At 33.5% G+C, this 17061-nt stretch overlaps 1 protein-coding gene across 1 annotated transcript; it reads left to right on the plus strand.

Annotated features, from left to right (window-relative positions):
• Positions 1-4: 4 nt before the first annotated feature.
• On the plus strand, positions 5-10506 carry LOC148629696 (diphthine methyl ester synthase-like). The gene is made up of 8 exons (XM_088555437.1): positions 5-182; positions 2995-3055; positions 3465-3528; positions 4622-4730; positions 5471-5591; positions 6923-6962; positions 8369-8475; positions 9336-10506. Exons 1-8 carry the CDS (start codon positions 48-50, stop codon positions 9545-9547), a joined length of 849 nt encoding a protein of 282 aa, XP_088411563.1. The 5' UTR covers positions 5-47; the 3' UTR covers positions 9548-10506.
• Positions 10507-17061: the final 6555 nt, after the last annotated feature.

Here is a 17061-nt window from a genome sequence, read left to right on the forward strand (position 1 = left end):
GCGATTTCCGGTGTTTCACACGTGTTCTAGAAAAATCAAAACAAACTATGTTCTACCTAATCGGACTAGGGTTAGGTGATGCTAAAGACATTACTGTCAAGGGCCTTGAAATCATAAAGCAATCAAAGCGGGTCTACCTGGAGGCTTACACATCGATATTGACGGTTGGGAAAGAGAAACTGGTATGAAAGAGTAATCAAGGAAACTAAGGTTATAGTGGTAATTAAAAGAATGTAATCTAGGGACAAAGACCAGACATGGAAAACAGACATACACAACAAAGACCATAAAGTAATTAAATCCTACATACAAAGTAACAAAAGCAAATGAGCAACTCGGACTCCACTAAAAACTGGGAGCATGGAACAGGTGCACTGGTAGGGTAAGTGTCCTCTGCTTTTCTAGAAACACCCGCCCAGTTGCTCATAAAAAGTTAAGTTCGGGGTAAACAAACGAGGAAAGGAAAATTATGACCTGTTGAATAAATCAGTTCATGGTGCTGATGGATACACCATAACAATCCATGAGTTCATGATGACGACCATAAAACTTATGTAGTGATGACTTCAATCTTGTAGCAACATAACCCTATTTCAGAAGCCTATTTGTTAGGGTTCTAGCGTGATACAAAAGGTCTGCATAGTTTCGGCAAGCTCTGGCATAATGTTATATGAACACTCCATACACAGGTGCTGAAGGGATGTTGCCACAAAAGAAAGCAAAGTTGACAATTCTGAATGAAAAGTCATGATGTTTGTCATAAAGTTTGGTTAATAGTTTTCCTTTACAATTGATTTCTAAGTGCAGGTCAAGATATGAGGCTGACTTCACAGTGTCTGTAGTATCCTTTATCTCAAGTCCCTTGGGGTAGATGCAATGTATCAAATCCCCGAAATTAGGATTGTTTAAAGATAAAACGGGCACTTATTATTGTATGGAATAAGGGGATATAGTGAAGAATTAGTCCTAGATTGCTCTAACGCCCAATAGCTGATTTGCTGGACAAGCAGGAGCCTAGGGATTCATCAGTTTCATCCGGTCTCGAGATTGGTTAATTTGTAACTTAAGGCTAAAAACCACTAATTCCACTTCCCATAGGCTTCTATGCTAATTTCACAATATTCAATGGCTTCTCTGGACTTTACCTTAACTTTAACCTGCAGAGGACAATATATCAGCATGATTCTACATATGTCAGCTTACAATCCTCAGAATGGCATGTGGGGTTAGCAGACTTGCAGTGCAGTACTGGTCACCGGAAGTGAAGTGTCTATAAATAGCATGGGAAATCCCAGTGTTTTCACAAGATAGGGGTATATTTAGAAATCATTATGGAGATTAGGCTTCACATCACAAGAAGCAAAATGCACCTATAAAATGTACAGAAATGTTTTTCCTTTCAGAAACTGTTTAAATTTTTTAAATGAGATGAGAACTTTTTTCACAGCACTATGAGGAACAGGGGTAATTTCTGCGTAGGACTATTTTTGCGTATGTTCCAAATGCTCATTGGTTGAATTGGTGGTCTGTAACCTACACTTCATCGCGTCTCAGATCCATATTGATAAATTTTACTCCTCTAATGCCAACTTACGGCCCATAGAAAAACTGCACAAATTTTACTGGATAGTTTTTCCAGTGAGCGTTTAGGGAACTTTTAAAACTATTTACAGTTTTGGATTTTATAACATTGTCTGGTAATCCATTCCAATTATCAACCACTCTTTGTGAGAAGCTTGCCTTCCTTTTATTTGTTCGACAGTGTCGCTGGTGACCTCTGGTGTTTGATTCACGCATTGGAAATAGGTTTTCACATTCAACTTTATCAATGTTATTGTGGATCTCATATGTTTCTGCTAGGTCTGATCTCTCCCTTCTATATTGTAGTGTCGATAATCCTAGATACACCAGTCTCTCCCCATAACTTAGATGTTGGATGTTTTTGAGTAATCTTGTAGCCCCTCTTTGTAAGATTATTGTTACAGTTTGCTGTTTTTAAGTGATGGCACTGACATCCCCTTATGGTCCTTAATATGTTAATTGAAGTACCAGCAGTAGAAAAATCTTCGTGTATGATGAAAAATTACAAATTTTGAGATCAGATTCTGTTAACCAAATATCTCAAAAACTATATCTGGTATATAAATGCCCAAACTTTGCACAATTCTGTATTATTATTTGGATATTTGCATATTCAATTTTGAACTGGAAGAAAAGTTTTAGTGAAAATCTTTATATATGGTGAAAAGTCACAGATTTTTGAGAATCAGACTTACAGAAGATCATACATGTACATGTAGCTCATTTATTGTTATAGTTTTGCTTGCTGTACTCTCTTAGAACAAATGAAATCTCAGTGTTTTCCGTTTTTTAACATGTCCCCAAAACAAGGAAGATTTCTTAATCATTTCATATACACATCTTTCGAGTATTGATGCTTGACTCTGCACAGTGCAATAACAGGATGCCATGAAAGTTTAGAAGATCTTTGCCACATAAACTCCTAAAATTTTCTATTAATGCCCCTTTTTTTTAAAAGAAATTATGCCTTACATCAGATTGATGGAACACACCACATTTAGTCTGGATATAATTAATGTGTAATTTTTAGTAACTTCAGAGTAAATTTTAATTGTAATATTTGTGGTGTCTTAGGTCATTTCTAAACTTGGTCATGATTGAATTGTCTCCCTACAAACAGTATCATGGTGTATTTTTTTAGTATAGCCAAAGATGTATGGGAATAAGATAGTTTCCAATTTATACATGGAGAGATTTCAAACCACTGAATCAATAGCTTTTAAAGTGTACAATAGACTTACAAACAACAGTAATGTAAAGCATGATGATTAATTTACATGGATATGTGTATAGTCATGCATGGCATATGTGACTGATTGGTAGAGACTTCAAATTTTTAACTTGCATGTATGAACATTAATACATGTAATATGAGGAACATCGTGCTACATGTACTAGTTTTGCTTGTTTCAGGAAGAGTTCTATGGAAGAGATGTAATCCTTGCAGACAGAGATATGGTAGAGACCCAGTCAGGTATTAGTCACATGTTTTACTATTAGAGTGAAGTTGTTAATTCATTTTCCCTACATGATTTATAAAACATGATTTACAGGCAATGAGTCCTAGATTCCTTATGAACAAAGAATACTACTGTCCTCATGTAACACACATTGTTGTAAAAATGCATATTGTAAATTAAAGTGAACTAAAAGATATAGAGTTCTTAAATTTAGCTGAAAATGTAAGTATGCTTTAGAGGCAAGAATTTAGCATAAGTATAACCAGGATATTTCATTAACTATAAACAGCTTTTAACTTAAAAGAAAAAAAAATGTGATGGGGCAGCATGGTGCTAGAAGATGAAGGCATGCTATAGTGCCATGCTTAATTGGCATGAGGAAAGTTGTAGTTTGATATATAAATCTTTGTTTTAACATTGTAGATGAAATGCTGGAAGGTGCTGATGTTGATGATGTGTCATTCCTGGTTGTGGGAGATCCATTTGGGTTTGTACATGTACATACATTTATTTCTATTTGTGATGTTTCTTAATCATTATTAATACTGCTTTATAAACTAATTCCCAAGTTTGTAAGGATATGTTTCATTTTGAATGCTTATGCTAACAGTAAATTGCTATAAAGGTTTAAATCTTGAAAAATTGTCTTTATTTATAGTTATCTTTTTCTGAATTCATTCATAGGAAACCATCATTTGATTTTTATGGTTTAGGGTTATCCTCATTAATTTTTTGTGTGTTAACCTGAAATGAACAATCATTATCATAATCATATTTTTTTTTCATTTGCACACATTTTTGTTGCTTCTATTTTTTATCTGAAATACTGTCTTTTTTGTGTCAATACCTGCCCATTTTAGACATTTCTGAGTATCGTTCTATTTTTCAAGGGTTAAATTGGGAAGACTTTAGTAAATAACACAAATCAGTTTTAAAAGAAAATTTAGAAACATTTCACCTTAATTGCTGCTATAATGGTTGATCAACAATACTTGTATATCTCTTGCATGAAAATCCTAAAGTAGACCCACTTATAATAATGAAAGTGTCGGTCAAAATTGAGTTATAGTATAAAAAAGTATACGTGTATGTATGTATGTATGTATGTATGTATACAAGATTTAGTTAAATTTACTCTGTATCTTGACTAATTTTTTTTTTATATTATCTGTATAAAAGATATCTTCCTATACTGTGTGAATTTTTTCTCAGGGAAACAAACATTGCAGGAATTTTTTTATACTTCATTTAAAACACCTTCTGCATGAGTTTGTGTATGAATCCGTGCATAACTAGACTCCCTCTGGGAAAAATTGTACAATACAATTATTAATACAAATTCTTTTTTTTTTCATTTTCAACCATTTTTCAACTTTTACCTCATTTGTTTTTTCTTGAAAATAAGAAAACTAAATAATTGTACTGTGTGATTTTCTTATACTCTTAACTAACAGCAGGTTTGGATTGATTTTAGAGGTTGTGACAGTAACTTTAGAACATATAAATTACAATGTACCAATGTCTTACTAATTTGGTTGTTTTGTATGAAGAATACATGTTATAATATAAACCAATTGTAGTGCTACAACACATACAGACTTGGTACTGAGAGCGAGGGAGAAAGGACTAGAGTATAGAGTTGTACATAATGCTTCAATAATGAATGCAGTAGGCTGTTGTGGTCTTCAGGTAGGAAATAAATTATCACTGCTTTTACATGATTTTCAGAATGGAAGTGATCTCATTGTCATAATACAACAGGATTTTTTATGGTTAATATTAATAGGATAATTAACTGCAAAGAGTGAGTAACCAAAGTATTATCACCCGTAACGGAGAACACCTAGATTAACTAGTGTGTGGAACTTATTCCGTGCATGAGTTAAATCCTCAAGCTTTTTTGGCACAAGTGATCATATTTTGTTAACCAATTGATTATAGTACTTATTATATAGATTTTCTTCATAAATTATCAATATTTTTAACATGAATTTTAAATTCTGTGGTTGGCAGATTGATATCAAAGTGGTGACGTTTTAGCAAGGGAGGGATTTTGATAAAACATTATATGAAGGTTGGGCAGCATATTTAGATCTAAGATGTGCATGTAGGAATATAGTTACTGTCAGGGGACTCCAAAGGGAAAAAGTTGAACTTAGGGGTTTTACATGTTAAAAGCTCCTAGAGTAACTCCTCCTTAACTGCTCCAGAGATTTTGATGAAACTTTGTAGGAAGGTTGTGCATCATATGTAGATGTGAAGAAGGAATATAGTAACTGTAAGGAGAATGCATAGGGAGAAAGTTGAACTTAGAGATTATACATTCAGCTGCATATGAAGCTGGGTTATTCTCTTTGTGAAGTTGCTCACTGTATTTCTAGTGTTATTTTGAATATAAATCTTGATTATTTTTTAAAATTATTTTTTAGTTGTATAATTTTGGTGAAACTATATCCATAGTGTTCTGGACAGAGACTTGGAGGCCAGACAGTTTCTATGACAAGATCAAAGTAAATAGAGACCGAGGAATGCATACATTATGTCTTTTAGGTATGATGCTGTTCATTGACAATCTGGTTTATTTGCTATATAGAAGCTTTATAAATGTTGGATTCAATCTCAGTCTTAAGCAATGTCAATTTCCTTTTTGACAGTTTTTAAAAATATTTTGACCATATTGTCTCAGGGCGTGGGAGCAGATAGTATCCTTTAATGAGTTTTGCTCTCACTTTTTCTTGTTTTGTTCAGTTTTATTTATACCTACTTGATTTAATATAAACAAGGAGAATTTTTTAACTACTTTTTAGCTCACCTGGCGAACGGCCATGTGAGCTATTGCCATCACTTCGCCTCTGTGTTGTTATTAACAATTTTTCGAAACTCTTCTTCCTGACCAATTAGAACCAAACTTGGTATGAATGTTCCTTAGGGTATTCTGCATATAACTGGTATGGGGATTTTTGAACCATTGAAAAAGTTGGCCACCATTACTAAAACTAGAACTTAGTGGTCAGACAGAAATTTTTTCCATATACCTCCATAACTATTTTGACTAGGTAAAAATGTTAAGAACAAAGAGATGATATCTGTGGTCAAATTTTCGTGTCAAATTGTTAAGTCGTGTTGGAGTTATTGCCCTCTTTCACTGTTTTGGGCAATTTTTAAAATTATTTCATTAAGAAATCTTCTCTGAAACTACTTTACCCATCTGAACTAAACTTGGTATGAATGTTTCATAGAGTATTCTTTATAGAAATAATGTGAGGATATTTGATACATCAAAAAATGTGGTCAAAGTTACTAAGAATAGAACAGACAGACAGAAAATTTTTTCATATATATCTCCAAAACCATTAGGTTTAGCCTAATTCTTTTATTCCCGATATGATTCTTATTGTAAGTCCTACAAAAGTCTGCATTGGATTAAAGTTGTTGGATGACTGCTTGTTAGAGTAAATTGCCCTTTAAAGGTGAAAAATGACATTTTTTTTTAGTTTTCAGCCAATATCTTGAAAACTATGATAGATAGAAAGAATCTTTCACTTGCTGAAATGATTCTTATAAGGCTTACAAAAGTCTGTGGGGATCAAAGATGTCAAATGAGTTATTGCCCTTCAAAGGTGAAAAATGATGTTTATAGCAGTTTTCAGGCAATATCTTGACAACTATAATAGATAGAAAGAAACTTTCAATTGATGAAATGATCCTTCCGATAAGCCATACTGAAGTCTTCTTGAATCAAAATTGTTGGACAACTCCTTATTAGAGTTATTGTCCTTGAAAGGCAAAAATTTAACAAGGTGAGCAATTCAAGCTCCTGGGAGTCTCTTGTATTATAATTTTGAAAACTCTTATTTTGTAATTACATTAATGTTTTTCAGATATTAAAGTTAAAGAACAAAGCATAGAAAATTTAATGAAGTAAGTGCAAATGACCTGGTTAGCATTATGACAATATGCCTCTAAATCAGGCTTGTTATACCAATGTCAGTTTAGGCATATGTCTTTTTAAGCCCTCCCAAAAAGTTTTTTGTTGATATGTAATTTTTTATGGATAACTTGATAATACCAAAGCTATTCATAATTTAAATTTAATCATAATTGTACTCTGTGGGTCTTATTGGATTGGAGCTCCCTTTCTTTATGCCTCTTGAAAATTCCTCCTAGACTCATCAATGATTTTTGATGGAAATTTACAGTAAGATTGAGCATCATATATGGATATTGATGTAAATTTTTGCTTTAGGACTCCAAAAAAGGGTAATCAGACTTCAGGGATTTACATGTTAAAACCTTGTAAGTACGACTCCTTAATCCCTCAAGGAATTTTGACGAAATTTTATGGAAAGATTGTGCACCATATGTAGTTTCGCATTGAGAAATAATAATTAATGTCAATAGGATGCTAAAGGGAGATTTTCCAGCTTGTGGGTGTAATGGGTTAAAACCTTTAAAATGAGGGGACTGGAATATAATAAAGGTGTTAATGCAAGTGTTTATTTCCATATATATTATTATCATTACATATTGGGTATTCATGGTATGACTAATGTGTTTCTGTTCATTCATATATTTTTTGTTTACCTCATTCTACATGTCTTTTATACTGAAGATAAAATTACACTTTGTTACTGGTAAATTGCTATCTTATTGTGACAAAACAAAATAAAATATTTCTAGTCTTAGATATCAAGCAAAAATCTAATTGAAGATACCAAATTTGATGTCTGGAGTTATCAACACAGCTGATTCTTGCTTGTAACATTATTAGGCTCAATTTTGCTCGTTTTAACACAAAAAGTTGGTCCATTGAAATTGTCTGCAACCTAAATATTTGAAAAATCAAAATTTATCAAATGATTTTTTATAAAAAGAATATTCATGTAGTAAATTTATTATTAAATCCACTCCCCACTTAAAAGCAGGAGGTATATTGTCCAAGTGGGGCTTTCTCCTCTGAAACCATTGAATGGAATTCGATGAAACTTGCACACATTCTTCATCAGATGATGCAACTGTGCATCTCTTGTGATGAATGACTTTTGGGATTTCCTATTTGATTTCTGGGAAGGGAGTTCTTGGTATTACGTAGTGACCTTTGTTCACACTTTTCTTTTTTATATAAAGAAAGAAACATGCAACTATTGCCCGCAAGTTCAGTATATGAGGTGTGCTTCTTTTGATGCACAGAGATTTTGATGAAAAGGTTTCTTAAATAACCTGAATTTGGGAATTAAAAAAGAGTGGATAATATTAGTAATTCAAAACAGTACACTGCCATTTTGTATAGCACAATACAAAAACATGGATTTGATATTGTTTATTAGAGGCAGGAAGATTTATGAACCTCCAAGGTACATGTCTGTGAACACAGCAGCAGAACAGTTACTTGAAATCATTGAAAAAAGACAGAAAAATGGAGAGAAAGACATAGGTATGCTAAGTTTGTATTTTGAAATTCATAGGTCGAAAACAAGCACAAGTCCATCTGAATTACTTGAAATTTTCGTAAAATACATTTTTAGAACCTTAAATTTACTGATTTCTGCCACAAACATATACAGTGTATACTGCTTTCATTGTAGATTGCAAACAAGTCAAATTTTTAGGGAATGATGGGTTTTTGATTAGCATGCCTATTATCAGGCCTCAACATGCAGTTTGAATTGAAACTTAATTCTTTTTAAAAGATTATGTCACATAATCATAAAACTGGGTACACATTATTTAAACTTTTAATGGCCCTAACTGAAATATTCATGGAATACAAGCAAGGAGTTTAAAGTAAACCAGTAAATGTCTTATTTGATGTTTAGTCATATAAATACTCTTGTGTTATTAGTGTCAGAATATATATGGATTAACTTAAACAGTGAATAATGCATTATTATTATGTAGATAGCAGTGTTTTATCAAATGTTCCCAGTGTAATAAATTTCGATAATTCACACTGTGAAATGAATTTGGTAATTTCACTCTCTGACTTCCTCCTGCCAAAACGACACAACTTTGATATTAATCTGCCGTTCTCAAATTTTGAAATTTATGTTGAAATTAGCAAAGAACAATGGAGGAAATCTATATAATAAATAGGATAATCAATTGGTTATCATGAGTAACTAAAATATGATCACTCGTGCCAAGAATGCAGTAAGATTTAACTCGCGCACGGAACAAGTTCCACACTCTTGTTAAATCTAGGCGTTGTTTGGCACTCATGATCTTATTTTGGTTATTCACTCCTTCCAATTAATTATCCTGTTATTCCATAATTGGTTTATAATTTTTTTACAGCATTTACAGAGGAAACAATATGTATAGGGCTAGCTAGAGTAGGATCAGAGACACAAACTATACTTGCGGCTACTTTAAAAGACATGGTTTCAGTAGATATTGGAGGACCTTTACATTCATTTATTATCCCAGGAGAGTTACATCCCTTGGAAAAAGACATGTTGACAATGTTTGCACTCAATGATAATATTAAACAGCTATTAAAATCATGATAATTAGGATACATAATGTGCAATATAGAAATGTCATATGCTTCAAAAAGCAGAGAAGTGGTGTCACTTGAATTCTGTGATATTGTCTGTGTTATTATAATTATACAATTACTGTATATAACTGTATCGTTTTGCAGTTGTATAAAGGTATGTTGGGATCTGATGTTATTGAAAACTTGGTTTTCTTGCAATGACTTGAATATTATTCGATGGATCATAATAAAATTGTACATTGAGGTTCCATCCTACAAAAGTCAGTAGTGGGGATGATTTGGGGTAATGACCCTATCTGTTGGGGAATGATTGTCAGAAAGACTAATAAGTAAGCATGTTCTTTAAGTTTTTTTTAAGTTAGAGCTTATTCAAGTTTGAAATATCTATACTTGCCCCATCAACTTCAGGATTTGACCTCTGCAGACATATCATGCTGCACTTAAATTTTAGGGACATTTTACCTTTTCACATTTAGGCAATTATTTGCTGATTCACACAAATTTATAAGGGTTGAAGTGCGGAGAGATTATAACAAAAGATATGTATCTACTAAATGCCCTCTTCCAGTCTATAATGGCCATATCATTTAAGTCATACATTTTTTTAAATGTTTTACCAAAAAAAACATACAAATGCATTACTTATTATTTTTCTTTGTATGATAAGCTGATTGTGAAGTACTGTTTATTTAATCACAAATTGGTATTAGGTAAAAAGTTTGTATAGACCCAGTATTTGAAATGGTTTGTTATGGTTTTACAAATGGTTGTAAATTTTAGCCTATTGTTTTAAACAGATGATTGACAAGGCCTACAAAAGTCCTTATAAGTCTAGGTTGTGGAACAACTCCTTAATAGAGTTGCTGCCCTTGAAAGGCCAAAATATTGATTTTTATGGTATTTAGATCATAATTTGAAAACTTTTATACATTATGGAGATAAAAAATAAACTTTTAATTGTTGAAATTTTCCTTATGACAAGACCCTTAAAAGTCCTCATAGGCTCCAATTATGTGATTACTCATTATAAGCTCACTATGTGAGATATTGCCATCATTCGGTGTCTGTGGTCTTTGTCAGTCGTCTTTAACAATTTTCAAAACTCTTCTCCTCAAAAACTACTTGACCAATAAGAACCAAATTTGCTATGAATTTTTTTTGGGGTATTCCGCACAGAACTGATGTTGGGATTTTTGATATGTCAAAAAACATGGCCGCCATTAGTAAATAGAGGCTCTAGAGAGCCTGAATTGTCCATTTGGTCAAAAATAGTCTTTTAGCTTTCTAAAGCTGGACTCTTGACCAAACTGTACTATTGTCACAAGAATCATTTAATCAATAGAGATTTTCATATTAAAAAAACAAATTTCTCATAGTCTTTTTTTTTTACTTATCAAGGCTAATAAAATTCAACATTGGGCAACAGATCTTTATGAAAATTTTGGCATAGGTTGGTGACACCATGCAGGTCAATTTTACCCTGTCAGAATTTAGCTCAACCCATTTGTTTACAAGATATTTTCAAAAATCTTCAATTTGACCCCAAAGGTCTATTTATAGTGTCATTGGCTATGGTTTTTGCCAGATCAAAAATCCCCACTCAGAGATTGTTAAGGATATTGTAACGTACCGTTTTGGCCACAATCCATCCAGTAGTTCAGGAGAAGATTTTCAAAATTGGAAATACAAAAATTCTGGAAAAAAAATCCATTTCAGTGCCCATAACTCATTCATATGTCAAGGAATCTTTCTGAACATTTTGGCATGGGTTAAACCAATCAAGCTGAACAATTTTACTCCCTGCCAGATTTTAAATAAACCCAACTCCTTTTGAGTATTGGGTGAATATTAGGCAGGCATTTTAGTTCATCATTGGTAAATTTCAATGTTTTAATTACGGGGACGAGATTTCAATGTGACTGTCGAAGTTACGGGGACAACTTTGTGTTCGAAGGACCGACAGGAAACTGGTGTCTACATAGTGCATTTGCAGAAATCAGCGGGGCCCTAAGTTGAGGTATAAATTCCCTCGAGTACCGAGTACTTTTAGCTTCAAGTAGTGAGTACTGCATCATGTTAGCCTTGAGTACCTAATCCAAATGCTTTCGAGTACAGAGTACATGTACCTAATTTTTAAAATATTTTCGAGTTTACTGTAAAAATCGGACTAGGTGTTGAGTTCTATTTATTTGAAAGAAATCTTTTTTCATTGCCCCGTCTCGTCAATCGAATGATAACAAGTAGATACTGGTAACCATTCGATTATCGGAACGGGGGTATTGAAAAAAATTGTTGGTTGTTATCTAGTTTTGTGCAAAGAAACAATTTAAATGTATTTAAAAATATAATTCATGTCAATTTGGGGCAGTTTCTAACAGAAATGTTTAGAAAGGCTTACCTTTATAAAAGAATTCCACTTAAGTGCACGATAGGGGCCTTCTTGATCTTGTTTAAGGGTATATGAACTAACTGTTCATTGTTGAACTCTCGTACATTATCAAGATGCAGAACGGGAATAAAATCCTGTTTCTTGAGTGACAATATGATATTTTCAATATATCATGTGAAGTGTTGTCATACGCACATTCACTCCATATCCTCTCTTTGTATATTAATATGTACATGTACATTTTAATATTATGAACATATTTTTATTTATTTTTCTATTTACAAAGTTAACTTCAGTTTTTTTTTTGGTTTTTTTTCTTTTTTTTGTATCAAATTATTTCTTTGTAAATTATTTATGAGGGATTGGACACGAGGACAGGAACCCGAGAATAAGGGAAGCTAGGAATGGGAGTTAGGGTGTAAGCTTGTCGAGATATTACAATACGGATTAAACGAGAGAAAACTTGTGAGGGAGGTCTGGAACCTGATAGCAAAATGGAGCAGGAACACCCTGCTTACCCCTCTTGTATACATGAACATTTGTCATATTTTAAACGGCTGGACCGTTCACGCCCAGGGAACACATACATGTAGCTCAGACATTTACACTAGTTTTATTAGACGGAAAGTCGTATTAGGCCAATACAAAATATTATTATGTCTATTTCAGGTTGAAAAAATAGAGTAGTTAGGCCATGTGAGCTATTGCCATCACTTTGTGTCCGTCGTTGTCGCCGTCATCGTCGTTAACAATTTCTTCAAACTTCTCCTCTGAAACTATTGAATAGATTTGCATGAAACTTATAGCGACTGTTCTTTAGAGTATCCTGCACAAAATGACCGTTTGGATTTTTGATCGGTTAACAAACATGGCCGCCATTACTAAAAATAGAACATAGGGTCAGACAGCAGATTTTTGCATATATATCCAATCGTTAGGTTAAGCCATATTCTGACTGGGTAAAAGTATTCAGCATGATGAGATCTATCTGTCAAATTTTGGTGAAAATCTGTTCACCTATGTTGGAATTGCTGCCCTTTTTGGACGGTTTTTGATGTTATTACTTTAAAAAATCTTCTCAAAAACTACGATACATAATTCAATGAAAGTTGGTATTTTTGTTTTGTAGGGTATCCTTAACAAAATAATGTTTGGATTTATGATCGGTTAAAAAACATGGCTGCCGTTACTAAAAATAGAACGTAGGGGTCAGATAGCAGATTTTTGCATATATCTCCAAAACTGTCAGGTTTAGGCAAATTCTGACGCAGATAAAAGAATTTGGCATGATGAGATCTATCTGTGGTCAAATTTTGGTGAAAATCTGTTGACCCATGTTGAAGTTATTGCCCTTTTTTGATGTTATTACTTTCAAAAATCTTCTCCTCAGAAACTACTTTACAGAATTCAATGAAATTTGGTATTTTTTGTTTTGTAGGGTATCCTAAACAAAATGACCGTTTGGATTTATGATCGGTTCAAAACATGGCCGCCGTTACTAAAAATAGAACATAGGGGTCGTGTAGTAGTTTTTTTGCATATATCCCCAAAACTGTTAGGTTTGGCCAATATTTTTCAATTGCTGAAATATCCTGATTATAAGGCCTACAAAGGTTTCCAGGGATCAAAGTTGTCAGACGACTCAATGTAAGGGTTATTGCCTTTGGGAGGTGAAAAATTAATTTTTTCTACAGTTTTCAGCCTATATCTTGAAAACTGTGATAGATAGAATGAAACTTTCAATTGCTGAAATGATTCTTATTATAAGGCCTACAAACGTCTCCAGGGATCAAAGTTGTCTGACGACTCCATATAAGAGTTATTGCCCTTGAAAGGCAAAAAAATTACGTTTTTTGCAGTTTTCAGTCAATATCTTGAAAATTATTATAGATAGAATGAAACTTTCGATTGATGAAACTATCCTCATGATAAGTCCTACCAAAGTCTTCATGGAGTCAAAATTGTCGAACAATTTCTTGCTAGAGTTATTGCCCTTGAATAACTCTGTGACCACGTGCGACAGACGGAACATATCTGTGATAACAGTTTATTCGGATTAATTTAAGTTTATAGGGATATTGTAAATGATCAGTGCAAAAATCTTAGCTGCAATCCTATTTGGGAATGATTTGAAATTTGGAGTGCACCTTAACTTTGGAAAATTATGTTAAATTAAATATGATTGCAACAAATCGAAATGTTAAGCCATAATAAATGTGATTACAGAGTAACTTTCTTTTCACTCTCTTCAATAGCTAGTTGTTACTCCGGTTGAGTCCACTTTAATGAGTACTCTCCTTTGGGTCCCTCTTGATCGTCCTTTTTTTCTTTTTCCTGGAAATGTTCATTGTGGGGCTTGCCAAGTGATATTATTTTTGCCTTTGAACAGTGTATGCCCTTGCAATTGCCATTTCTTTTTCATTGTTTGCCCATCTAGCCAAGGGTAAGAGTATAGAGTTTGCAGACATTCTATTATCAATATGTCTCAATGATTGTTATAATAAGGGCTTTGAAGTCATCGTTGCTACATTCTGGAAAGGAAATGTCGAGAATGCTTAGTGGACCACTTCTGGTGCGGTGTATGACAATGTCCCCAGAATTCGTCTGTAACAGTGGATACGGTAATGTTATTACCATTCACCGTAGCACACCACTGTATTTATTGTCTAATTGTTATAGAAAATCACTGTATTACTGGTTGCAAGGTTTACGGTAACAGAAGGGATAGGGTAATTGTATTAGGCCCATCTATGGATGCGGAAAGAATCCTTGACCTTAAAAAAAATCGAGAAAGATTCCTCAAATAAGGGCTTCAGTGACATTCGATGTAATCACGGCTTTGATGATATCGCTGATAAAGCTTGGACCATGGAAGTGGCTTCTTCGTTTGGAAAGGGGAATGCACCGAAAAGTTCAGCGTAGAGGATTCCATTCCCATGACAACTTCTAATGTAGCGTATTCATGAGTCCCGCAGAATTGCTTTGGCGAAGCCAAAACCGGTCAATTTTACCGATCCTTTGTTTTATTTTGATATTGAAGTGAGCAATTCCATGAGCGTGGCATTATTCAGTTTTGACTCGAGTAAATTTCTTGAGACATCAGTCCAATCGTCATCATTACCAAATTCAGCAAATAAGGCACATTCTCTGGCTTCCCAAACTTCATAAGAATCCATACAAAGATAGGTTTGTAGCTGGACCTACCTTCACGAAAGAGATGTCAAGTCACCTTACAGAGACATCGTCCGCAGTGAAAGATGAACAACAAACTAGTTGCAATACCACCTACTCTCTCTAGTGGCATTAATCAATGTGGGTACTGAAACATGGTAAAGTTGTAATTGAAAACTAAAAATCCCGTGGTTTTTCGGAAATTAGTTCTCTTCAAACTTTTAGACTTCTCAACAATTTACACTACGTTGCCACATAAGAAAATGAAATCTCGTTTAAAAGGACTTATTTGCATTGCTGATTTGAGAAAAATTATGTTGTTCTAGGGTACAAATCCACATATTTTTTCTAAAATATCTCAGGAAGGTACAGTGTGCTACACACAAAAAAACCAGGTTTGTAGCATGCTTGATTTCCTCTTTGATAACATATGTGTCACATTTGGAGAGCTATCTTTGAACAACAAGTTATTATTCCAATGGGCACTAGTTGTGCTCCTCTCCTACCCTACTTATTTTGTATTCATACGAGACTGAGTTACCTCAGAATCTTGAAAAGAATAAACATATGAAAGATGTGAAATCTTTTAATTTCACATACAGATATATTGATGATGTATTGTGTATTTACAACCCTTATTTGATAAATGGTTACCTTCAATGTATCCACCAGAACTTGAGATAAAGAAGCTACAGAAACAGCTTTTTTCAGTATCTCTTTTTTTGAACCTACATATATCGAATTCGACATTGGTTATGTCAGTACTAATATTTATGCTAAAAGAGACGACTTTAGTTTTAAAATTAAATTTTCCTTATCTGTGCAGCAATATACCTTCATCTTCTGCATATGGTGTTAATATTTAATAATTGGTTTCACATGTACTATATAACTACTCTGATTTCCTCGAACTCCATAAATATCTGCGTAACAGACTCTTACCAAAAGGTCTCTGACCATTTTTTTTTTCAGATAGCAGTCCATAGTTGGAAAATACTCAGTTTTTTTCTTAAACAATGAGTAATGATTGCTTTTTGTAAATTATTCTTTGTATTTATATGACAATTGATTTACCGATTATGACACTATAGCGTGTAAATGCGATCACCACCGGATGGTATATTCACGCTGCAATGGTAGAAGGAAGTTTGACGCGCTGTAAAAACTTAGATTTAACCCGTCATTTCGTTTGAATGCATGTACCAAGTCAGGACCATTGCGGTACCAAATATATCGTAAATTTTGTCAGTTGTACTAAGTGTGCGGTAATTTGTTGTTGCCCATACTTATTCAAGATCTCCAGAGAATTAATCACACAATTTCAAAATATCAACAAAATGATTAAATAGCTCTTTGAACATCTTTGAATCAAATTTCTCCAACAAGAAGAAATTTTTTTAAAGAATATTTTGCAGGCGCTACAGCCAATAGTTGTCTCATATATAATGAAAATGTGACTTATCAATTGTTCCATTCAGTTACTTGATGTAGACTGAGTGGAACAATGAATAGGGTTTGTAAGTCTCGTCATGTGACTCCGTGGTTTAACGAGAATGGGTCTTAGACTACCATTCAAATGCTTAAGAGAATTATCATTTTCAGAGCGTTTCGTTCAGTATATAAGAGCAAAACATATTTTCGTGTAAAAATACCTAAAAATGACAATCATCTATTTCCACATGATAAAAGTTTTAAGAAAAGCGTAAAGTAGATGTTTTAACATTGTAATACAGCGTTTCGATTTCCCGGAAATAAACAATAAAATGCAGACCGGTCTTCGGATTTAATACGTTCTACATAAAAAATTCCGGTAAAGAAAATGAAACTAGGACGAGACGTACAGACCCTATAGGTCTGACTTTAATTAGATTGTCTCAAATGTTACAAAAAAATCCGGCCATATCTTTGAAAGTTCTGTGAGACCAGCTAACTGTTGCTCATATTTCTTGCCTAAGTGAGCC

Source organism: Perna viridis, chromosome 1 (assembly GCF_037379345.1).
Source record: "Perna viridis isolate PV_CMFRI_1.1 ecotype Kerala chromosome 1, ASM3737934v1, whole genome shotgun sequence".
NCBI classification, from domain to species: Eukaryota; Metazoa; Mollusca; class Bivalvia; order Mytilida; family Mytilidae; genus Perna; species Perna viridis.